This window comes from Pseudorasbora parva, chromosome 15, assembly GCF_024679245.1.
Source record: "Pseudorasbora parva isolate DD20220531a chromosome 15, ASM2467924v1, whole genome shotgun sequence".
In the NCBI taxonomy this organism is placed as follows: domain Eukaryota; kingdom Metazoa; phylum Chordata; class Actinopteri; order Cypriniformes; family Gobionidae; genus Pseudorasbora; species Pseudorasbora parva.
The window spans coordinates 38864907-38890936 of NC_090186.1; the positions used below are offsets into that span (position 1 = coordinate 38864907).

At 38.4% G+C, this 26030-nt stretch overlaps 3 protein-coding genes across 11 annotated transcripts in view; all 3 read right to left on the reverse strand.

Annotated features, from left to right (window-relative positions):
- Positions 1-288: 288 nt before the first annotated feature.
- matn3a (matrilin 3a) lies at positions 289-11394 on the reverse strand. The gene is made up of 6 exons (XM_067418028.1): positions 11195-11394; positions 6435-7010; positions 5431-5556; positions 682-780; positions 498-567; positions 289-421 (listed from the first exon to the last, which is right to left on the reverse strand). Exons 1-5 carry the CDS (start codon positions 11349-11351, stop codon positions 512-514), a joined length of 1014 nt encoding a protein of 337 aa, XP_067274129.1. The 5' UTR covers positions 11352-11394; the 3' UTR covers positions 289-421; positions 498-511.
- Positions 11395-13932: 2538 nt separating this feature from the next.
- Positions 13933-20694, reverse strand: laptm4a (lysosomal protein transmembrane 4 alpha). Its single transcript, XM_067418030.1, has 7 exons — positions 20463-20694; positions 19372-19492; positions 19116-19192; positions 16887-17009; positions 16704-16799; positions 16510-16608; positions 13933-14999 (listed from the first exon to the last, which is right to left on the reverse strand). The coding sequence occupies exons 1-7, from the start codon at positions 20586-20588 to the stop codon at positions 14925-14927; spliced, it is 717 nt and encodes a 238-aa protein (XP_067274131.1). The 5' UTR covers positions 20589-20694; the 3' UTR covers positions 13933-14924.
- A 3566-nt stretch (positions 20695-24260) lies between these two features.
- Positions 24261-26030, reverse strand: part of mark3b (MAP/microtubule affinity-regulating kinase 3b) — a 107640-nt gene continuing 105870 nt past the window's right edge. For all 9 annotated transcript variants that reach the window (XM_067418031.1, XM_067418036.1, XM_067418033.1 and 6 more), the window contains one exon: positions 24261-25754. In XM_067418031.1, coding sequence (XP_067274132.1) covers positions 25409-25754 — 346 coding nt within the window. In that variant the 3' untranslated portion in view covers positions 24261-25408. The remainder of the gene's footprint in view (positions 25755-26030) is intronic.

Consider the following 26030-nt stretch of genomic DNA (forward strand, 5'->3'; position numbering starts at 1 on the left):
AAGTTTTAATGTAACAAATATTATTGATTAAATTGCTTGATTATAAATATTGTAGAATACAGGATGTCTTTAGTCCACATGAGATTAAACAATAATAATATTGAACATGAGCAATAAAAATTACACCTTAGATAATGATACAATGCAAAAAAGATTACAATAGATATTGAAATGACCATTTCTGGAGAGCAAAAGCACATCATTACACATCATACCCAATCAGTCCTTTTTGCATTATTTAACTTCTATTAATATTAATCTATATTTGAATACAATTAATATTCATTTCTGGGTTAGTGATCTTTGAACATATGTGAAAATGTTCCAGGTGTTTTGAAGCCATGAAGAGGTTCGTGAGATCACCGTGGCCTGTGATGAAGCTTTGTTGATGACTTCTGAAAGCTCACAGAACATGTGGACCCTGATAAACAGAAGTAAAGTAAGACTGTTTTAAATATAATATTAATAAAAAATCATGTCAGAGAATCATTACTCACCAATAGTTGCTCCGTTACATGCGTCCCAGCATGTTTTCCATTTGCTCAACCTTTCTTGTGACAGCAGCAAGTATAAAGGCTGTTAAGGTTAAAGGGTTTAAATTGCAACATTTATATTTAATTTATGAGGAACAACTTGCAATGCATCATGGGAAGTGTAGTTCCACTAAGACAGAAAGGATATGTTTGGCGTTGAGGTCCTGTAGGGAGGTTTGTGTCTGCCTCTGGAAAGCCAGTCGGGCCTCACACATGCAAGGGTCCTGAACAATCTCCACCTTTACCTCTTTACATCACAGTCAAACAAGAAATATCACAGAAATACCTTGCAAGGTGTGATTTGAATTAAGGGTAATAATTACAGAGCAAATTATCAACCCCATCTCCAAAGTGAAAGTTATTACATAAAGTCTTTTAGCAACTATGTAACACTTTGCAACACAGTTTATGCAATGTTGTTCATTTCTGGATTTCTCACAACATTGGGAGAGTGTTAAATATTATAGGTTTACAGCGATGTTGAATCAGTGTTCAACTGACTCAACATGTCAGAAATTATAAGACACTGACAGATGAAGCTTAGTGATCCCATTTTCTGAAGGATCATGTAACACTGAAGACTGGAGTACGGATCCTAAAAATTCAGCTTTGCCATCTCACAGGAATCATTAACATTTTAAAATATATTTAAATAGAAAAAGTTATTTAAACTGTAGCAATAATTCACAATATTACTGGTTTTACAGTATTTTTTGTTTGAGCAAGAAAAGCATTGAGGAATACAGAAATTATTCAGAATTATTCCAAATGTTAGACATTGCCCACCACTTATTTCAAAGCCATTATAATGCAGATAATAACGTTTTATTCCAGAAAACACATGGTTGAGCTCTTACGTTTTTTGGAACATGTTTTCTTGTCTTCTTGCAACACAAAACCCTGCCGGCACTCACAGTGATAGGAAGAATCGTCGTTGACACAAATGTGTTCACATTCATGACCCAGCGCACAGTAGTCCAGACCTGCAATAAGTTAAACCTCTAGAGCCCTGAAGCTAACAAACCTCAGCACAACACATACAAGAAAAAAGAACTATTCAAATTATTCATCAGTATGTGACAGTCTCCTTGAAAGTGTATTACATTTTAAAAAAAACAATCCTCAGCTGGCTAAAGAAACCTAGCATAAACTGGTATGATAACAATACCATTTATGAAGGTCTAAAAACAGAAAACTCACTGGCACTACCATCAGCATCACTGGCTTTGAAGCATGATCTCTTGTCCTGCATCAAGACAAAGCCAGGGGGACACGTGCAGAAATAGGAAGAACCGCTGGAGACGCAAGTGTGCTGGCAGTCGTGGCCCAACGCACAGACATCCGCACCTGAAATAAGCCACAGCGACGGCCAACAGGTCTAGGATTGTTTTTCTCTACTTGACTTTCATAATGTCTATTGGGCCATAGGGTTTGGCGGTATGACAATAAATATATCCTATAAAGCGCAATATATCCTGAGAAGGCGAGCACTAATTTGTGACGTGATCGATGTTAAAAAGCAGTAAAAATAACTCTTCTGTGAATCTGTGTTCATAAGACGTGAAAGAGAATTAAATTTACGCTAACATGCTGAGAGACGCTGTTTTCTGTGTGCACGCTTACACTAGCGGGTTTTCCATTAGGCTACAGATTTGTGCAAAACTTTTGCAATATTTTCTAAATTTCAATGAAAAACTTTTGCAAAAGCACGCTGTTTCCATTATGTTATGCTACAAAGAATTTTTGGGTGCTCTCGCGATAAGTCATTCCAAAAATCATGGCCCCTTTTACTTGGGAGCAGCCACTTATTATCCCTCTTATCTGCCTTAAGGTCTTGATAAATTGTAGCATTTCTTTGTTGTGTAGAATACAGTATTACTGTAATTTGTCTTTTATGAGTTTAATAAAGACCTTTTGTCTTCTGCCCAAACATACCGCACCATCATTAAAGAACGATTAACTTTTCCAACAGTTTCCATTGCAGTTTTGTGAAATATTCCTTTTTCAAATTGCCTGAAAAACCACCTCATGCAAACGTAAAAACGTTTATGGGAGTTTTCCCAAAATAACCGGTTTCCATTGGACGTAATTTCCATTCTCAATTTAATTTTGCACAATTTGAAGTGTAATGTAAAAGGCAGCTACTGTGTGTTAGTCAGCGCTTGCACAGCCGCGTCTCTGTAAGCGATCGCAAATTCAGTTCTCTTTCACTTCTTATTGCGCTTGAATGCAATTATCTCATATTCATTTGAACTTAACCGGTTATGTCTCAAGTGACAGTTTTGTATATTGATCTGTCTGTTTGGTGTTAAAGTGATAGCAGACTAATAAACCTGCATGCTGCTCTGTGTCATTACATAATCTATCTACATTATTGTATAAAAACTTAATTTAATTTATTTTCTTGTTATATTGTATTTGTCCTATTATGTCTAATTTGCATCACAAAAACACAACATATATCATGATATTGTTATTGTGAAATTAAATGTATCACATCGTGAAATAAGAATTTGGTCATATCGCCCAACCCTATTGGGACACATTTCTACAAAATTTACATTTTAAGAACATTAAAAATAATAATAATAATAATATCCAGTAGCAATTGGATCACAAACTAGTTCTAGTCATTTGATGAAACTTTATTTGATTTCCAGATACCGAAATGACATGAATGAAGTCATAGTCATTTCTGATCGTAACTCACTAGCACTACTGTCACCATTTTGGTCACCATCATTCTTTCTGTTTCGTTCACCCCTGTGTACACTGTCACCACTCCCGTAAGCACCAGCGCTTCTAATGGAGCATGTTCGCATGTCTTCGTTCAAGACAAAGCCTGAGCGGCACTTGCAGCGATAAGAGTCGCCACTGCTCACACAAATGTGTTGACAGCTGTGTCCTATTTCACAGGCATCCATATCTAGAACAAGCCATAGGACATTAACAGTGACTATACTGTGCACGGCAATTTCTTTAAAAACAAACATGTATAACATCAGGAATTTTTCCATTGCAGGTTTTGAGTGGAAAATCTACATATAGCACTGTCAAACATACCATCTCAGTAAATTAATTCAATACCTCAATGAAATTATTGGAAATTATTTGAAATATAGAAGCTTTTAACACTGCATACAATCCTATTCTTAATGAGTATTTTTTCCAGGTTTTCTAGCTAATATAAAAAATACCCAAATTTACTTAAGAAGCAAGACTGCATTAATATTAAATTGTTAGTTCACCCAAAAATGAAATTTATGTCATTAATGACTCCCTAATGACACCCCAATGTCGTTCCACACCCGTAAGACCTCTGTTCATCTTCAGAACACAGTTTAAGATATTTTATATTTAGTCCGAGAGCGTATCTAAGTGTAGGCACTTTATCAGCTCTGTTTCTGTTCACCATCAGCTCTGTTTCTGTTCACCATCAGCTCTGTTTCTGTTCAGTTGTCTGTGTTGGTAGATTTTCTTTGTATTCTGTATTTTTACTTGTAAAAAAACATCATCAAAGTAGTCCATCTGTGACATCAGTTAGTTACTTAGAATCTCTTGAAGCATCGAAAATACATTTTGGTCCAAAAATCACAAAAACCACGACTTTAGTCAGCATTGTCTTCTCTTCCGTGTTTTTTTTCAAACCTCAAATAAAGATTTGAGCGGTCATGAATCAGCGTAGTGATTCATGATTCACCAATGTCACGTGATTTCAGCATTTTGGCAGTTGTTTGAGGTCTTACGGGTGTGGAACGACATTAGGGTGAGTCCTAAATGACATAAATTTCATTTTTGGGTGAACTAACCCTTTTAGGACTTATTTTCAAAGACAGAAAGTGCATTTTGCATTTTGACTGTATCAGACAAAATACACTTATATTCAAGATACAACCTATGGAAACAAGTCTTATTTTATGCTGTGTTGTTTTTCAAATAAATGTGTCTTGTTTTTTACTGAAAAGGTAAATCAAAATTTCCAGTACACCTCTATGCAATCTGCTCCATTTTCCCCATATGAAATACAATCTGCCTCTAATAAATTAGCTATGGTTTGTCATCTGTCTCAGATTTACAGCAACACCGACACTGATGTTATTGTTGTACTGTTCTGGCAACGAACAGTACAGAACAGGAAAGTCCACGGTAATTCAACAGTGATTTTACATAGGTTGAATCAGTGGCTAGAATTCAGCTGCTAGTGAGAAAAAAAATGTTACATTGCAAACACATAACTAAATTACAGATCTGCTCCAAAACTTAGTGAGCTGCCCAAAGCGTTTTAAGGCACAAAGGCTGTTGAGCCACAAGATTGTGCTGCCTTCTAAGATACATAAGTTTCACCTAAATCTAAAGCAGCAGCCTATTCAACACATGTAAAAAAAAAAGAGGACTTTAACAAACATTTGCTTATTGGAGATTTGAATTGCCAGCTTAGCATGTTAACATCTTTTTGCATTTTCTGCCAAATGCTTTATGTTAAGAGTGCTATTTGTGTGACACGAGTAATGTGATCCAAATTAGTCACTTTTGAGTTAGCATGACAGAATGCTTCCTTGGAAGGCAGTTGCCTATGCAGGCAGTAACAGCAAGGCAGCTCACTAGGTTCTGGAACATCTTCATGTAACCTGTAACTTAGCACACACAAAGATGAATGAATCATAGACCGCCATCATATGATATCCAGTAATACAATCAGAACACGTATAAAGAGCTGGCAAGCAATTGCTAAACAGGTTAGTCAAATAGAATTGCAAGTATTATCGCAATGGAAGCGCTCTCGTTATTGCATTATTGAGCTTAAATTAGTCACTGTTAGACACAATCAAATATGTTTGTACTAAGTATGTCTTCAAAATCTAAGGTTAAGCAGTTAGCATAATCTGCTGGCTCTTACGTTTTAGGGAACATGTTTTCTGGTCTTCGTTCAAAATATAGCCGTTCCGACACTTGCAGTAAAAGGAGGAGCCACTGCTGACACATATGTGCTCACAGTCATGTCCCATGGCACAGGCGTCCATACCTGGAACAAGCTTTCATTACTCGACTGAGTGATGAGGCCACTCATGCAAGAGTAAGTTCATGGGCAAGCAAATGCCTGGATTTCGTTACAAAGTATCCGTAAAATACCTTAAAGACACACTGGAAACTTTATGGGACTTTTATGGGCTTTTAAGGGATAAAATTACTCAGCAAATGTGATGCCTTTAGTTTGCATAGCATTTAGCATTTATATCAATATGTTATGGTGACTAGCTGACAGCTGCACTAAGCAAATTGTCTGTACACTTTAAAGGCGTAACGAGCAAGCACTTTTCAATAGCGCAGCACTTGATTGAGCAATTTTAATGTCCAAAAGATCGACTCTCGTCCTGAAAAAGACAAACAATTTTAATTATCCACAAACAGTCAGTCAGATATTCAAAGCTCTCAATTATCTGAGGTTTCTATGATAAACATACTTGAAGACATTGACAATATTAAATTTCAAAAGCATTCCATTCCAAGACCTTCATTCCACAAAAATAGGATGCAAAGCACATATATTAGCGGATTCAAAGCATTCAAATGTGCCAAACATAGAAGAATGCTTCTTTTAATGATCGGTGGACTTTATCAGCACTCGCATACTGAAGAAAGATTTCCTTCAGAATGTGTTGCGATCCGACGATTCAAACATCTGGACAACACAATAATTATCGTGAAAGCTCTAATGCCAAATTGTCCTAATGTATGTTAAATAGTTTTCATGTCTGAAGAAAATTCCTTTTTTAAATTTGGTGTTCAGACCCAACTGGTTTCCAGAGAATGAATCATCACCCACTCCCAAGAACCGAGATATATATCCTGTAAAAAGGAAAGACATAGAACCTCATCTTCCTTTTTTGCATTTAACCCTACCGCACAGCGTCTCCCGAAACTTCGAGGTGAGCTTCTCAATAACACCGTAGGTCTCCACGTAGAACACATGGTCCTCAAGTGGATTGCTGGCCATGAGCTTCAGTGACCGCATATCAGCCCTGTCCACTCCAACGGCGTAAATTTCAATCCCTGATGCTCGTGCTGCAGCCGACACCTCCTCGACTTGGTCTTGTGGACGTCCGTCGGTGACAATGATGGCAACCTTTGAGATGTTCTTCGATTTAGGCCGCGCACCCGACTTTTCAGTAAAGGCTTCCTCCATGGCTTTCTTGATGGCCATACCAGTCATGGTTCCTGCTGCCAAGGGTTCGATGCGGTTGATGGCCTGCTTTATAGTGTCCTTCGTAAGATGGTTTTTCAACAGGAACTCGATTTTGACCGTGCTGGCGTAGTTCACCACTGCGACACGTGTGGCATCGGGGCCAACATCAAGAGTGTCCACCATGTCAGCCAGGAAGATCTTGACCTTCTCGAACTCACCTGGACGCACGCTACGTGAGCTGTCAATGATGAAGACCAGGTCCAACGGACGGCTCCTGCACTGTGAATCTGTTGCTGAGAGTTCAGTAGAAATTAAGCACTTTAGAATTTGCGTTACTCAATGTCTATATGATATAATGAAGACTGGTGTTTTAGTCCATTAAAGGATTAGTTAAAGATTTAGAGTTGATGGCATATGGTTTAACCCAGTGGAATGTATATATGAGTAAAGCATATGCTTTGCATGCAAAGTTAGGTTAGATTAGTTGGTTAACTCTTTCCCCGCCAGCGTAAAAAAAGAAAAGAAAAAAGTTGCTAGCCAGCTCCAGCATTTTGGATAATTTTCACAAAAATGTAATGTCCCAGAGATTTTTTTTAGGAATATTTGAATATACAATATAAGAAAGAACAGAGCCTCTGCTTTAAAAAACAAAAAAACAAAACTGTTTTATTCTAGCTTCGTGCATTTTTTTTTAATCAACGCTTGAATATGGGTATGTTTCATAAAAAAAGCTACATTTTGAGCAAAAAGCTGAGAAAATTAAAAATGTTTCTACAAAGACTACATCAATATCGGATTCAGTATGATGATCAAACACAGATGGAGTAAATGGAGTCCATCAACACCACGAAGATTCACAGTCCTATAACTCATCCTGGGTGGACATTTCATACAGTAACATTAGGCAGTTTTGATTTATTTGCTGTTTAACATTGATGTTTGCATTATTTTACATATGTATATGCTTATGCAATCACTTGTTTCTGCGTCTTCTTCGCCTGGTTTTTGTATCAGGCTATTCTGAACTCATTTAGACGATGTGTAATAGCGCCCCCTAGCGTAAAACAGTGAAAATGCGAAAAATTGTGTTTGGCAGGACGCTTTTTCTCACAAATAACGGAAAATTCCGTGTTTGGCAGGGAAAGAGTTCATTAATATTGATTTTGGTCGCTTTTAACATTACTTCTAAAACAAATCCCATTGGACCTCAGCAAAATGACATACTTCAACACACTGGAATGCTGCAAAGCTTCTAGAATATAGAATATACTGATCTGTAAGGCGCCCTACAACAGGAAACAATAATCGACCCCTTAATGTCATTTTGCTTCATCCACCTTTGAATCAAAGGGTGTGTTCACACTTGTAGTCCGGTTTGCTTGGTTCTGACCAAAAACCCCCCCAAAACATTTACTCCTATCCGATTGGCAATTTTATTTACCAACGATTCTGAACTTAAAGGCTCAGGGATACATTCACAATCTGATTGGTCGGCTTTTATGGTGTATTGCCTATTTTGAGACGGAACTCACCGAACATCCAAAACAATGCTGTGTGCTAGGCTAAATGCGCTCGTCGTATGTGCATAGAGCTTGTAAAATGTGTAACCAATCAAAACAGCGGGAGGAATCCCTCCATCAAACTCACAAACCAAGATCTGCTGTGAGGATAAGTGGTTCTGATGCCTGTACTGAACTGTGATAGGCAAATTCGTGACTATCATGAGAGGACAAAAAAAGATATGTGTGAGCATTCTGTCCTTTTTTAGGTTTTCCTCTTCCTGTTTTTGGTTTGTTTAAATGTCTTTGGTCTGTGTTGTGTTCATATATAATTTGAACCGCACCAGACCGAGATCCATCTTTTCAGCGGTCTCTGTCCACTTGTTTGGTGCACATCAGGGTTCAGATGGCATTCACACGTGTTCAAATTAACCAAATAAACAAGTGCATCAACTAACACAACACTAGTTCAGAACTAGCACTAGTTCTGAACTAAGACCAAGTGCACCCGTTCATTTTCAGTTCATTTTAATCAAACCAAACATGCTGAGTGTGAACACACCCAAGGAACCCTACTGCTTTTATGTAAAAGGTGTCCAATTCTGTTCCTGAAGGGCCACTGTCCTGTTGAATTTAGCTCCAATTCGTATTAACACCAGCTAATCAAGGTCTTTAGGATTACTAAAACTTCCAGGCAATTATGTTGGGGCTGGTTGGATATAAATGGCAGGACATTGTTTCTCCAGGAGAAGGACTGGATGCCCCTGCATGAATAGATGGAGGGTTAAACCAAGCAGTAGAAATTTTCATGGATTTATACCTGTTGACCCTGTGATGGCTATCCTGCCATGGGCAATAATCCTGCCTGGTGCCTCTGGTAATGATTCTTGTGGCACAGTAGACTTTGGTGAGAACTGTGGGGGTATGTTCTGAAAATGTGCCTCTTGAGTCAGTTTGAATGTTGACAGAGATTGGGATGAGATCTTTTGATTATATGGCCCTGATCTATGAGTGGACATTGGCACATGCTGGGGTGAAGCGCTTTGGGGATTGCTCTCTGATGTCAGTGTGGGTGTTGACAGAGATTCAGGGAAGGCACCTTGGGCATAACGCTCTAATGTGACTGATTGGGGTGGGTTTCTTTGAGGATATGAACCCTCAGTATAGGTGAACTTTGGTAAGGGTTGGGATAAAGTGCTCTGGGAGTATGTCTCTGGTGTGGGGGTGGATGTTGGCAAGGATTCTAAGAAGGTACTTAGAGGATATGCCTCAGGTGACATGGTAGTGGTTGGAAGGGATTGGGGTGATGTGCCTTGTGAGTATGGTTCTTGTACCAATTTTGACAAGGATTGTGGCTCGGATTTCTGAGACAGAGAGAGATTCAAAGATTGTGAGGCTGCCAAAGTCAAGGAATGCGTCAGTGATGGCTTTGATGGTTGAAAACCTGTCTCAAGAGCAATTGTCGGAAAGGTTGGCTGGTTGTTTGTTGATTGAACCCCTGATTTTTCTGGACCTGAATACTGTTGTTGTGGAACAACAAGTGGGTGATTTGACACCACAGCTGACACGCCTGTCCTTTCTCCTGATTCTCCTTTCACTACAACTCTTTGTTCTGGATCTTGAACTTTTCGACAAACTATTGGTGCCCATTCACCTTTCAGCTGCTTGTGTGCCACAGGTGGAGATTGGTCTTTATTTGTATTATAAACTTTAGTGGTTGGTATGTCTTTGAGCCAGTCATAAACTGTGAGCTGAGAAGGAGCTGTGGGTCCTGGATAACCTACTGGGATAAGATGGGGCAAAATCCTCCTCCTCTGTTTGTTAGGGTGATCGGGTCCATCTAACCAGTATTTAGTCCTGTATACTACGGACCATCAGAAGGTTGAAGAGGAACAGGAAATTAGGCAAACAGAAAGTCAGTCAAACAAGTACAATTGGCATTGTTTGCAATACATGCCCTAATTCCTCATTGTTAAACACTTTAAAATACATGCCACTCAGATATCCCACAAATGCTCTTTTTTTTGTAGCATTGATACACAAGGGATAGTCCGCACAAAAATATTCTGTCTTCATTTACTCACCCTCATGGTTCTAAACCTGAATGTATTTAAGTCTTCTGAACACAATTTCTTTCTTTTTTTGTGTGAAGAATGTCGGGGTCTGAACAACATATGAGCCCATTGAATTTTTTTAATTGGACAAAAGAACAGGGAGACATTTTTCAGAAAATATTGATGTGTTCTACAGATGAAAGGACGTCATACATGAGTAAATGAAGACTATTTTTATTTGGGGATGCATTTTATTTACACGTATGCTATTATAAATGCACTAAACATATTTCTTACATTGTGCATTTCACTCTAAATTACATTACATTCATATTATGGTTACACCATGCACAAGTCAAAAAAATAAAATAATAAAATAATAAATTCTGTAATGCATCAAGTAAAATAATGAAACCATAAATGTGACCCTGGACCACAAAACCAGTCATAAGTCGCACTGTATATATTCTGTGGCATTAGCAACAATACCTTGTATGTGTCAAAATTATTTTAAAAAATCATGTCAAAACTAGGATATTAAGATCAGATCATGTTTCATGAAAATATTTTGTTAATGTCCTGTAAATATATAAAAAATGTATTATTAGTAGTAATATGCGTGGCTAAGGACTTCATTCGGACAACTTTAAAGGCGATATTCTCAATATTTCAACTTTTTGCACCCTCAGATTCCAGATTTTCAAATAGTTGTATCCAAATATTGTCTAACAAACCATACATCAATGGAAGGCTTATTTATTCAGCTTGACCATTTATTCAAATGGACCCTTATGACTGGTTTTGTGGTCCAGGGTCACAACTGTTCCATTGCAGTGATGCAGTTGAAGATACATTGCAAACACTGAACATGTAAATAACACATAACCTAGTCAACAACATAGTGGTTTAAGTTCAGAAACCTACCTGCTGGGTTCAATGTCCGGTGTGGAAGCGCTTGATTTCTTCTTTGTGCGTAACTTTGGGCCAAAATGTAGGATGGATTGTTAAGGTCATAGGATTCACAGAGATCCACCAGCAGAAGAGAGAAGCAATATACCAAACTCCCAATGAAGGACTTCATTGTTTCTGCGTTCTTCTCAAATCTGCTTCAGGTTTGTTTGCGGTCCTCTCATCTAACTGACACCAGTATGCTTCTGACAGCATCCAAGTCTGCACATTTAAAGGGTTGAAAAGACGTGTCAGATTGCCGTCCAATCCAAATAAAGGAGGGGGAGCCCCACCTCAAATTACTAAGAATCAGGGGCCGTATTCACAAAACATTTTATTTATCACAAGTTCTCCTAAATAGCAGTAAAAGTTCTTATTTAAGAGTTTTCTCTCAAAACCTATTCAGAACTGTACAACGAGGTATCATGTTGCCATATTCAAATATTTAAAAATAAAAATGGTGACATTAAATTAAAAAAGTGTAATTAATTAAGTATTTATTCAGCTAATCTTACATCTCTGCATCTTAAGATATTGCACAATTTCTAAACAAACTTCTGGAGGAGCATGTTCGAATATCAGTTTGACAGAAGGAAAGTTTAGGTAAGGCAAGTTTATTTGTATAGCACATTTTATACCCAATGGCAATTCAAAGTGCTTTACATAGAAAGTAATTAAAACATGCATGAGAAATAAGAATAACGTGTAAGAATTAAAAATAAAAACAAGGATAAGTAAAACAGTTGTAAAGAGAGTGAAAAAAAGAAAATGGTCAAATACACAATAGTGGTCTGAAAATAGAAAAGAAAAAAAGAGGCATAATACAGTATACACAGCTGACTCTCCTAGTTACCTCAGCAGTTTTCTGCATCCCTCCGCCACCTTGACTCCTCACTCTCGGCTGGTTCCTTTTCTCACCCGGGGTTTGTGCTAAATTCAAAGCTCAAAGCCTCCTCTCGGACAGCACGGCAAATGCGCTTATTTTACTCGTTTACTCTACTCGATCAAGTGTAAGTGTGAACTCGTGAAAACAACTGCTACCGGTAATCAGATATTATTTTCTTTGTTTTCAAATTAGTTTTTGCCTTTTTATTATGGCAGGACAGTGAGAGAAAGTGGGGGACAGGATTGGGAAAGGTCCACTAACCAGAACAAACGATAGGACATTACTTTTAATTTGACCGCAAATGTTTTATTCTCCATCATTCAATGCATCTTATACACAACTTAACCTTTATGTCATCGCAGATTAACGTCTATAATTCTTTTTATTTCATTTGTAAGGGGAAAAGGCTCAGCACCCAAGGCTTTATCGCCTCAATGGTGTACAGTGTAGTGTCTTAAGGCGGATTGCCAGCAACATCCATTTTAGGATTATGTGTGATTTAGTCCTCTTGACTACTCCTAACTTTCCAGATTTAAGAGATGGTTTAAAAGCTAAAAATATACTGAAATTCGAAATACTCTTAAAGCCCTAAAACTCCTAAATTCTAAAAGTTTCTCCTAAATCAGCAAGTCAGGAGCTACTTTTTTTTTGGTGAAATTCTAACATTGCACAATAGCCCTCACTCATCATAAAGGATGTAGTACATTAAAGGGTTAGTTCACCCAAAAATGAAATTGATGTCATTAACTCCTCACCCTAATGTCGTTCCACACCCGTAAGACCGCCGTTCATCTTCAGAACACAGTTTAAGATATTTTATATTTAGTCCGAGAGCGTATCTAAGTGTATGCACACTATACTGTCCATGTCCAGAAAGGGAATAAAAACTTCATCAGAGTAGTCCATATGAGACATCAGTTAGTTCATTAGAATCTCATCGAAAATACATTTTGGTCCAAAAATAACAAAAACTATAACTTTATTCAGCATTGTCTTCTCTTCCCTGTTTGTTTTCAATTCTCAAATAAAGATTCAAACTGTCATGAATCAGCGGATTGATTCATGATTCAGATCACATATGGACTACTCTGATGGTGTTTTAATTCCCTTTCTGGACATGGACAGTATAGTGTGAATAAACTTGCATACACTCTCAGACTAAATATAAAATATCTTAAACTGTGTTCTGAAGATGAACGGAGGTCTTACGGGTGTGGAACGACATTAGGGTGAGCCATTAATGACATCAATTTCATTTTTGGGTGAACTAACCTTTTAAAGGAACACTCCATCGTTTTTAGAAATAGGGCTTATTCAACTTCTTTCCTACATTTAGATATGTGGGCAAATGCATTTTTGTCTCAGTGCAAGAATTGTCTCAGTGCAGAAGCACTGCTACTTGGGCGCAGAGATATCACGGGCCTCATCCTCACGTCCTCTGGCTGTTGAGGGATCTCAATGGGTTGCGTGATATCTGCGCCCAAGTAGCAGTGCTTCGCCCGTCTTCCCCATAATATAGTCCCAAATCAATATCTGCCTAAGAACTTGCCTAGTCTTAATCTGCATCGCTATTTGTACTCGTTGTGAATACATTATGCTAAGATAAGCTAGCGGTGAACCTGCCAAACAAAAACAATGCATGCACTGAGACAAAAATGCATTTGCCCACATATCTAAATGTAGGAAAGAACTTAAATAAGCCCCATTTCTAAAAACAGTGGAGTGTTCCTTTAAGGCAGTTATTCTAATCCCATATATAAACATGCAAGAGGGCAAATTGAGAAAAACTTCTGAATCAATTTATTGTGGAAAAAATTCTGTTGGCAGATTCAATGTTTTGTAATGTTTATTGAAGTAATTAGATTCAGAACATATACAAGAAAACAAAACAAACAACAAAATAAAACAACATGCATCCATTGATTTATACAGCAGTTTCCTTTTTTAACTCTATATCATTGTCAATCGTGTGACGGAAGTTTCCTCTTGCGTGTTAACCAGTATTACAATGACAACAGATTACTGTGACAGCTGCAAACATGATGGTGCACAATGGATGGAACACGCACACACACTCTAATTATATAAACAAGATAAAAAGTGCTTTGAGCTCTTTCACTTTTGAAAGGATGAAAGTCCTACGTCCACAAAGTACACAATGGAAAAAATATATATTTTAACCATCACACTGGATTGTCTAAACATATTTTTTAATCTAGCAAAACAGATTTATTAACCAAAGGTGATTTTAAATGCAAGTACCCAATTAATGCTGAATTTCACAATACATCCTCTACTAAGACATCAGGAAGAAAATATAGCATTGAAAAGCATGGAAAAATAAAGATCTCAAGGTGGCATGTAAAGTGAACGCTCTCATTGGTAAAAACATCAAGCGGCAGATTATCTGCCCCATCTCAGAATCATTTCATTAGTGATTGACTATGAATGAACTATATAATGCTGTCATAAGCACAATTTATTGCAGAGCCCGAGTCATGATGTCCACAAAAGAGAATGGCATTTCATATCTCAGATACAACACTAAGTAATTAAAAATAAATCCTGCCACAACCGATCTCTTCCCCAACACCGCGCCGCTTCAACTGTTTTCCTATAGTTTTACAAAAATAGATCTGCGGTGACGAGCTGTTACAAGAGTCATGCGAAAGAAATAGTCATGGGTAAGTCTAAGCTGCTGATGTGATGAGTGGATGCTGGGAGTCTAAACGCCCTCCAGGTGTTGGAATGGAAGGCAGGATCGAAAGGCAAAGATGGGTGTCTGCACTGGTTTTTACAGATCAAACCAGTTGGGGGAATTCAAGCTGGCATGTAAGGAGGAGGTGGCTCCTTCGCTGGCATTGTCATGGCCATTTCGTAGGTGGGAAGGATGTACTATGATAAAAAAAAAAAAGAAGACACCACACTAAAAGTCATTTAGCTGAACAAAACCAGCAAAAAAAACATACAGCTGCCGGTCTCAAGTTCTTGCAGAGGAAAAGAGCGCCATCTAGTGTAACGGTGTATTTTAAGGGCCTACATTGTTACTCATGAGAGAGGTTTTTCAGAATAAAAGACCAGCAAATATTAGATCACACTAGTACAGATCAGTATTATTATTAAACTAAAACAATGAATTTTTTTAAAATGTGAAATTAGCTCGCATACTAAAATTACTAAAACTAAAATAAAAATAAAGCTATATAGTAATTAAAAAAACAAAATTATGACAACAACATTTGCAATAAAAATTAAGCTTCTTCAAATTATTAATGCAGTTTATATATTATGCAAATTATTTATATAGTAGCTGAATAATACTAAAAGAACATATTGAGCACTAAAAGCTATGCAATCAAAAGAAACAATATATTTTAATAGACAAGAAAAAAAGTAACTGAAATGGCAAAAAAAGTATTTGTTTGTGAAGAGGAATGGATTGCAAAAGGTGGGCGTTATATGCTACAATGGAGCATGATGTTGAAAAACAAAAGGAAGATACTTGCGGCAAAGGCAACCACGTTTTTTTTTCAGAATAAGTTGGTTAATTAGTGTTAAGTGATGAACTGTACATATGACTAACTGGTAGAAATTTTTCATCCGGTAGAGATTTTGGACTATCGTGTCTACCGCGGTTACGTTCATGTGACGTTGCATGTGACAAAAACGTATCATTTGCATGCATTTTTAAACCTTGCGGTTTAAAAACAGGGGACTTTAAACTGTTGAAGCACAAATAGCAGTGAAAGACAGCTCATTTCAGTATATGCACGTTATGTGAGAGACTAACAGTGCTGTCTAAGAGACGCATGACAAAGCCGCTGCTCATAGAGCGTTTGAGAACGGAACCAAGTGCACTTTGCCGAGTAATTGGGCTTGAAATGTTAAATATACACACTTATGTGACGAAATGACCCTGTATATGCAAGTTAACATAGTCATTTATGTCTTAAGTGACATAAATGGTTGTGAAAGAACAACCCGCGAGAATATTGCATCCGTACAGCCGGTCTTAAAGTGACAGCATACAAATTTACCAGCTGTCATTATTAATGCTAATCAAACAACAAAGACTAAGTTCACCTCTCAAAGGAGTGAATCACCTTTGTAACTTTAATAAGAATAAATGTTGATTTAATTTAAACAGTAAAGACAATGCATCGTTTTATAAATTTGATAACTTTATACATTTTATGTAGTATTTCTAGTGCTTGAAGTTGTTCATTTGTAACTATGTTCTATCGTAGTTTGTTTTCTTTGTTTTTTCTTTATCACTGTTTATTGGTCTTTACTAGCCAAAAAAAACTCTCAAAATTACTATAGTTTTTTTTATAATATTGAAAATGTGATAAGAACAATGACATTTTTGTATAATAAAACCTTATTTAAAGCAGACTGGACATACCTGAGGTGGGGTCTCAAAAGCAGGATAGACGGCAATCTCTGGAGTGTTCCTGTTGTTTATGTACTTATAGCAGTTCCACACACAGTTGATCAAATAGGCCTGAAATAAACAAACACATTAATAGTCTCTATAATCTGGATCTTATTTATAAAATATGCACCAATTCAGTGTTAAGGTGAGGCTCATATATCTACCTTGAGGACGATGAGAATGGCAAAAAAGATGAGCACAAACAGCAGGAGACAGCTGGAGTCAAGAGAGAGCAGGTTGTCTTTGTAAGGGAAGTCCGGCTAAAAGAGACAGAGATTTAGGTTAAACGTTTTTAAATTAGCTTCTAGTGTCAGGTGGTCAGCAGTGGCAATAGAAGGCAGGCTAACCAGCTGGTCCAGGTAGTCCTTGATTCTGGGCAAGTACGTGAGGGAGCTGATGGCCACCAGGCAGCTCAGTGCAAAGTCAAACAGCTGGTAGCAAAAGAAGGGGATGAGCCAGCCATCACGGTTCTGTGCGAGAGGGGGAAAATAACAGTCATGTCACAAGATGGACTTTTTTCCCTTTCATTTTTAGACAGTTTCTCACCATTTTAATGCTGATGCAAACCCCCAGGGAATAATGAATCATCCAGTTGAGCAAATAAAGGGAAATGCGCTGAATAACTAAGCTCAGAGAATGGCCAAAATGGAAAGGGAGCTATTAGCAGATCTGACAAGGCTGTGACTCTACTAGAACAGCATTTCACTGCCTATATGGCCTAACATTTGCGGTCAGAGGATACTCAGGGTCTAAAACACAGCTAAAGCTCAATGTTCACTCGAGGAAACAAGCTCAGGTATTGCAAATGTGCATTGACAGCAGTGAACAACTATACAACAAACGTTCACAGATCCAACCTGTTTTTTTAAGATGAGTCAAGCAAGACTGTGAAGTACAAATAAAACAATGGTGAAATGCATTATTCTCACAACACATTAACCCATCAAACTTACTCCGAATTGATAGTAATAATGGATGAAATCCAGGGCATTGCCTTTAAAAGTCAGGGAAAGTTTACCATGTTTAACTCCCTAGTATATGTGCAAAATTACATCCCTTTTAAAGGGTTAGTTCACCCAAAAATTAAATTGATGTCATTAATGACTTATGGGTCCTGCACACTGTGCGATTTTTCAAAATCCTTTGCGAATGTCCCTTGTCAGACTGTACGAACATGATCCCCGTGTCACACTGTAAGATCTCAGTTGACATTAATGTCAGACTGCACGATAGTTTAGGTGCGCTAAAAACGGACGCGCGCAAGAAATCTCACCCGGAGCTTTATATCATCAATGAATGACGCGTTCAGTGACAGTGAGCAGCATTACACGCGGGACTGAATACTGGCTACAAATACATTTCTAGCTCTCGTTTTGGTCATAGTTTGTCTTGAAAAACCGAGATATTTGACTGTTGTCGTAGGAGAAGTCACACTGCAGGATTCTGTGCCAAATCTTCTGACACTGCCAGAATTTCGTCTGAGGTAAAATTTGATCGCAGAGCTCATTAATCGGCGGCCGGTGAACATGTCAAACTAACGACCAAAGACGTCAGATTTTAGCCTAGGATCTGAGGAATCTTTTAGGATTTCCTAAATTTGTCTCAGACTGCCAAATCGTGGCCAAAATCGCACAGTGTGCACCCAGCTTTAGCCACACCCTTAAGACCTCCGTTCAGCTTCAGAACACAGTTTAAGATATTTTATATTTAGTCCGAGAGCGTATCCAAGTATATGCACCGTATACTGTCCATGTCCAGAAAGGGAATAAAAACATCATCAAAAAAATGGTAAAAAAATGGACTGCATTTATATAGCGCTTTTATCCAAAGCGCTTTACATTTTTGCCTCACATTCACCCATTCATACACCGACGGCGATGTCAGCCATGTAAGGCGCCATCCAGCTCGTCGGGAGCAGCTGGGGTTAGGTGTCTTGCTCATGGACACTTCGACACTTGGTCAGGTGGAACCGGGGATTGAACCACCAACCTTCTGGTTTGTAGACAACCTACATGAACCACTGAGTGGTAGTGGTCCGGCAGTGGCCCGGCATGGACTACTATCAAAGTAGTCCATATGGGACATCAGTTGGTTCATTAGAATCTAATCAATGTCACGTGATTTCGGCAGTTTGGCATGCGATCGGAATCATTGATCGATTCACTGATTCATGACAGTTTGAATCTTTATTTGAGGTTTGAACACAAACAAGGAAGAGAAGACAATGCTGAATAAAGTCGTAGTTTTTGTTATTTTTGGACCAAAATGTATTTTCGATGCTTCAAGAGATTCTAATGAACTAACTGATGTCACATATGGACTACTCTGATGATGTTTTTATTCCCTTTCTGGACATGGACAGTATAGTGTGCATACACTTGGATACGCTGTCGGACTAAATATAAAATATCTTAAACTGTGTTCTGAAGATGAACGGAGGTCTTACGGGTGTGGAACGACATTAGGGTAAGTCATTAGTGACATCAATTTCAATTTTCATTTTACAGTATACATTTTATTATGTTAAATATCAAATATCAAACTGATTGACAGGCATACTATTCATATAAACTTACAGTAATGGCTCCATACACCATCATGGCACTAATGGTGAGCATCAGGAGAGAGATGGCAAAGCCCACACAAGCGTTTTCTACAGGGGAAAAAAGTTGTATATAAATGTTGTATATAAAATATAAACAGAAGAAATATATTTAAAAAAAATTGTAATATAATATTAAAATCCAAAAATATAGCATTACAAAACAGTGTGTTTGTATTACTGTATGACTGAATCCCCCCCCCCCCCCCCCCCCCCCATATATAACATACCTGACATCCTGTCTGATGCAAAGTAATGCTCAATAACCTCATACTGCAGGTCAACAATAGGGACGTTCTCAGGGTGAGTTACTGCCACAGTCAACAGAATACCCATCAACAGGTTCACCACCTTTAGGCAGAGATTATATCAGCAAAGAAAAAGACAACACTGAAATCTAAAATGACTGCGTAATATGACAAAGTCTGATGATTCACTGTCATGTGACACTGTTATTCTAATTCAACAAGCAAAAGAGGTCAAGGTCTTAAGTCAAATGCCTTGCACCTTTTTAGCTAAGATTACATCTAACAGTTATTACTTAGAAAATTAACAAAAAAGTTATTTTATTAAAACCCAGTCTTCAGTGGAAACATTTGATCAGGTTTTCTGAAAAAAAAAAAAAGTCTCTGACACAATGATTTACTATGTGATTTACCACTGAGTGTGGCAGAGCGCTTTTTCAGGTCATAAACTGTGCGTTTTTATCCAAAAGTATTCATAAACTTGCTAAGCAACACTTATCGTTTATTAGTTGAGTTTGTTTACAATCTATTAAACATCCAAAGTACCACAATATAGAACAGTTTTAAAAAAATAACTTACCATCTTATAAATAATATCTATGTTATTCTAAACAATATTTTTTATCTAAACCCATTTCGTGAAAATAATCAACGAAATTAATTTCAACCCAATGTCAGTGTATTAAACACAACCTCAGGCCTCAGCTAACGTTAGCGCTTAACTTGTTAGCGATCTCCAAATATAACGTAATATAAATCAGCACATAAAAATAATATCCACACCATGTTATTCTATTTCAATTGTCAGATAAGATCCTTATAGTGCGTTTAGTACCAATTTAACACGTCTAATCCCGTTTATATGTCTTATTTTTAATAGTTCCAATTCAAAACATTGAGTTAGCCTAGCGGTCTTAAACATCGAGCTAACACGGCTCTGCCTGCTAAAAACATCCACACAAGACGCCTTTTAAAACACAGACACACTTCTAAAAGACGAGGGGCAAACTATTGATGTATTCCAGTGGTGTTAAAATCTACAAAACGACGTTTAATGATTTTTTTAAGCCTCATACCATGTACCAGGTACCCAGGATGATGGTCCCAGTCCGCACGTGACAGCAGCCGCAGCAGCGCGCGCTGTACAGTCGGTCTCGAGATGGTTTGAAACGCATGTCGTTCTCTGTGCTTTGAAGAAACATAGAGAAAAAGAGACGAAATGTGTCTCCTCTGTCAAAAACTGCAGTTGCAACAGCAGCGCTCGATCTTTCTGACAACACTCCCCCTGACGGGTGAGAGAAACAATGGGGGCGTGGTCACAGCTAAATCATAGCGATGCACGACTCTGGAAAGATTCGTTCATTTGAGTCGAATCTTTTTAATGCATCGGTTGAACCGGTTCACAAGTGGTCTCTGAAACAGACATTCATTTGATTAAATATATTTTTAAAGTAACTAGCTTTTAATCGCTTTTAATCTCGTCCACAGATTTTACCTTGTTAATCATTGTTTTACATTGTTTTAAATATATATTTATAGCCTACCCAAATGCACCTTTATTCTTTATTCACCCCTTTTCTTTTATTTTGATATGGCTGTTTTTCTTCTCTCTCTTTGTTTGTATTGTATGTATATTGGCATGGCTATTTATTAACACTTGGATTTCTATATTTCATGTTACTTGAATAAAAATAAAATAAAAAATAAACTCAACCGAGAATCGACTCTTTTGAACATTGAGAACCGAGGAATTCCGTTCCGCTTGATTAAACAAGTTTAATTAGCACATGAAATTGTCCGGAAATTCTAGCCTAGTGTTTTCAGAGTCCGTTTGACATAATATGCCATGTCGTAAATTAATTAATTTTGAACAGGCTCTTTCAAATAAACCGATTCGCGAAAAAGAGTCTCTACGCCATCATTACCGAATCGTGCGTGGAAAATGGGGAGTGGCTAAACGGATCATGTATGGGAATGGGACGTGATCAGAGTTTAATCACACATGACTGCGTTTATAATTACTACTGCATACAGGGGGATAATGATGTGCATGAGTTCACCCAGCTGTACACAGATGCATGGAAGTTCAGGGCAGTATGATTTCCTGGGAAAAGCTTTTATGTCTATGAAGAGCTGTTATATAATAGATAAAATGCTGGAAATTATATAAAGGATCAGGTGATGTACATATGTGTGACAGGCTAACATTATCTTCTAAAATGGCTATATATATATATATATATATATATATATATATATATATATATATATATATATATATATATATTTATATATATATATATATTATTTATTTATTTTGCCTTAGGCAGCACCTATTCCTTTCCAAATGTATTTTTGGAGAATATAGCTAATAATAATATAAAGTTTGGACATATTTCACTACATTTTATTGATCTCTTAATTTAAAAAAAAATTATTATTCTATTTTTCATCTTTTCTATTAACCATTTCTAGGGTTTACAAAGAATGGTGTGAAAAGGGAAAAACATCCAGTATGCAGCAGTCCTGTGGGCGAAGATGCCTTGTTGATGCTAGAGGTCAGAGGAGAATGGGCGGACTGATTCATGCTGATATGAAAGCAACTTTGACTGAAATAACCACTCGTTACAACTGAGGTATGCAGCAAAGCATTGGTGAAGCCACAAAATGCACAACATTGAGGCGGATGGGCTACAACAGCAGAAGACCCCACTGGGTACCACTCATCTCCACTTCAAATAGGAAAAAGAGGCTACATTTTGCACACGCTCAACAAAATTGGACAGTTGAAGACTCGAAAAATGTTGCCTGGTCTGATGAGTCTCGATTTCTGTTAAGACATTAAGATGGCAGAGTCAGAATTTGGTGTAAACCGAATGAGAGCATGGAGCCATCATGCCTTGTTACCATTGTGCAGGCTGGTGGTGTAATGGTGTGGAGATGTTTTCTTGGCACACTTTAGGGCCACTTAGTGCCAATATGGAATCGTTTAAATACCACGGCCTACCTGAGCATTGTTTCTGACCATGTCCATCCCTTTATGACCACCATGTACCCATCCTCTGATGGCTACTTCCAGCAGGATAATGCACCACGTCACAAATCTCGAATCATTTCAGATTGGTTTCTTGAACATGACAATGAGTTCACTGTCCTAAAATGGCCCCCAGTCACCAGATCTCAACCCAATAGAGTATCTTTGGGATGTGGTGGAACAGGAGCTTCGTGCCCTGGATGTGCATCCCACAAATCTCCATCAACTGCAAGATGCTATCCTATCAATATGGGCCAACAGTTCTAAAGAATGCTTTCAGCACCTTGTTGAATCAATGCCACGGAGAATTAAGGGAGTTCTGAAGGCGAAAGGGAGCGTTCCTAATAATTCTTTAGGTGTGTATACACCAATAAGGCGTAACATTATGACCTAATATTGTGTTGGTCCCCTTTTGCTGCCAAAACAGCCCAGACTTGTCGAGGTCCTGTACATTGTGAGGTGGGGCTTCCATGGATCAGTTTTGTTTGTTCATCACATCTCACAGATGCTAGCTTAGATTGAGCTCTGGGGAATTTGGAGGCCAATCAACACCTCAAACTCATTGTGCTCCTCAAACCATTCCTGAACCATTTTTGCTTTGTGGCAGGGTGCATTATCCTGCTGAAAGAGGCCACAGCCAAAAGAGAATACTGTTTCCATTAAAGGAAAGTCTGGACATGGTCTGCAACAAGGCTTAGGTAGGTGGTAAGTGTCAAAGTAACATCCATGTGAATGGCAGGACCCAGGTTTTCCAGCAGAACATTGCCCAAAGCATCACAGACTCTGCTGGCTTACCTTCTTCCCATAGTGCATCCTGGTGCCATGTGTTCCCCAGGTGAGTGACACACACGCACCCAGCCAACCTCATGATGTAAAAAAAACGTGATTCATCAGACCAGGCCACCTTCTTCCATTGCCCACTGTTGACACTTTCAGCAGTGGACAGGGGTCGGCATGGGCACCCTGACTGATCTGTGGCTAATGCAGACCCCATACTCAACAAACAGTGATGCTCTGTGTATTCTGACATCTTTCTATCAGAACCAGCATTAACTTCTTGAGCAATGTGAGCTACAGTAGTCTGTTTGATTACAACTCGGGCCAGCCTTCGCTCCCCATGCGCATCAATGAGCCTTAGCCGCCCATGACCCTGTCTCCGGTTCTCCACTGTTCCTTCCTTGGAGCACTTTTGATAGATACTGACCACTGCAGACCGGGAACACCCCACAAGAGCTGCAGTTTTGGAGATGCTCTGAAGTCAGAATCAGAATCAGAAGTTGCCCCTTGTCAAACTCGCTCAAATCCTTACACTTGCCCATTTTTCCAGCTTTACACACACACACACACACACACACACACACACACACACACACACACACACACACACACACACACACACACACACACACACACACACACACACACACGGGATTCTTGCAAATTCTCTGTAAATGCTAACCAATGCTGACCTGTGCTTGAGGTAATTATCTTATGTGCAGAAAATTACTTGCTTGAGACCTGGAACAGAGACCCAGATCCAAGACAAGACTTTATGCTTGGAAACTCAGAGTAATAAGATCCTTAAACTTTTTAAATCGCAGGGCATTTCACATCCAATAAACCTTCTAAATATGATTGTTTGAAGAGCAATAAAGGTCAACGTATGCAATGATTGTCATTGGTCATGCTGGGTATATTATGTAGAGGTTGTCTTTGGTTGTATGTATTTAAGTCATTCAGATGTAAAAAAAAAAGAAATGTTACACTATTGATTTCATAGATAATGAACATTTATATGCCTTGTAAAAACCTGTCCAACATAAGCCACTCTGCAAATCAATGATTTTCAGTTGTTTTAATGGAGACACTGATTAACCTTATTCTGTGATGAGTTACATTAATTTCCATAGTTTCCGACTCACAGCCAGACTTAGAAAAGAAAAAGTATATCAATATGCTGTTGCTGCAAAACTAAGGTACATTATTTACATTCCAAAAAACAAACAGAAATATCAAAACAAAATAATAACAACAGTGCCGATGGTTCTTAGGGATGGGAGTGAATACTGAAGCCTAGAAATGACAAGTGAAACTTCTGAACCCAACGGTGTCCCAAAATGATTCGGCACGTCTGACTCTATGGTGCGCCCTGGGGGCCAGGGCCAGGGCCAGGGCCAAAGCCAAAACATTACAACGCCACCGGTCATTGCCTCAGACGTTTTAAAAAAACACTTTGTAAGAAAACAAACTAAATACTTCAACGGACCAGGAAGGACATTCCCAATCTCGTTCTTTACGTTCCATTGCAGTAGCCCGTCGGCTGAAGTGCACTCGATCCTGGCCATCTTCAGCCATGTGTAGCACTAGAAAACAACAGGTGGGAATGTCCTGAAGCGGGACAGGGGGTTGAGGAGGAAAACAATGTTTGGGAAAGCGGAGGAATGGATGGAGAGCACATCTGGTGCATTTGAGGGAAAGTGTGCAAATAAGTTTCTAATCGAAATCAAAATTGGCCACTTGCTTTGGCATTCAAGAAGGATATTGGGAGGAGTGCCGGAACGATAAAGAGAAATACTGGAGCGATTAACCATCCTTCTTCTGTCTGTCTGGTTAAAATACTTGTTTTCAGTCACTGGTGTTAATCGTTTGGCCCCACAGGGCACCTACTGAAGTAGTGCATAAACAAAAAAAACCTGTCATTTTATTTTCCTACAGTTTGAAATAATAATACACAATAATAATAATAATAACATCAACAAGAACAACAATAATAATATTAATAATGCTTCAAAGATGCAGGAAATTATTGCCTAAGGCATGATTCTATACAGTATCTTCAGTACATACTTTGTAAGTGTTTGAGGAAAAAGATCCTTGTATCTGCTACTTGTTCAAAAAGAATGTACAGCTTGATTACTCTATTTTTGTGCCTTAGTCCTTTTTGCTGCCTTTTCACATTTTCAACCCCCACCCCCCATCCTCCCACCCTTACAGCTTTAGTTCGTTGGCGATTTTCGAGGCGATGTTTTTGAAAGCGATGGATGTTCCTGATATCCGCTTGAAGCGGACGCCGTTTAGCGAGAGGCGGGGCAGTTTGCACACCTCCATCTCCCATTGGACCAAGCTCTCGGCGTGGCCGTCGCCGTGGACGCACAGGAGCAGGAAGCGCTCGCGTTGCTCGTAGTCGCAGTTGTTGGCGTCCAGGACTTTGCGGATCTCACGCATCATCTCTGTGGGCTCCATGGAGGAGGTGGTCTTCATGCTCCACGTGAAGCGTAGCGAGCGGGGTTTGGCGTCTTTATGTTCCTCTTTCTGATCCCCAGACACATTACGACTGCGGGAGAGAAAAGAGAACAATCAGGGGATTATGCATTGGGTTGGATCGTGAATGTATGTAGACATGCTTGTGTGAATATGACATTAAGGCCAGGAACGTATTGACTTCCATAACATGGAAAAAAAAAATACTATAGAAGTCACAGGGCCCATCAACTGTTACAAACACTACTCTGTGCTCAACAGAACAAAGAAACACGGTAACACTTTATTTTAGGGTTCAGTTATTAACTATGAACTAGTTGCTTATTAGCATACATATTACTAGAATTGT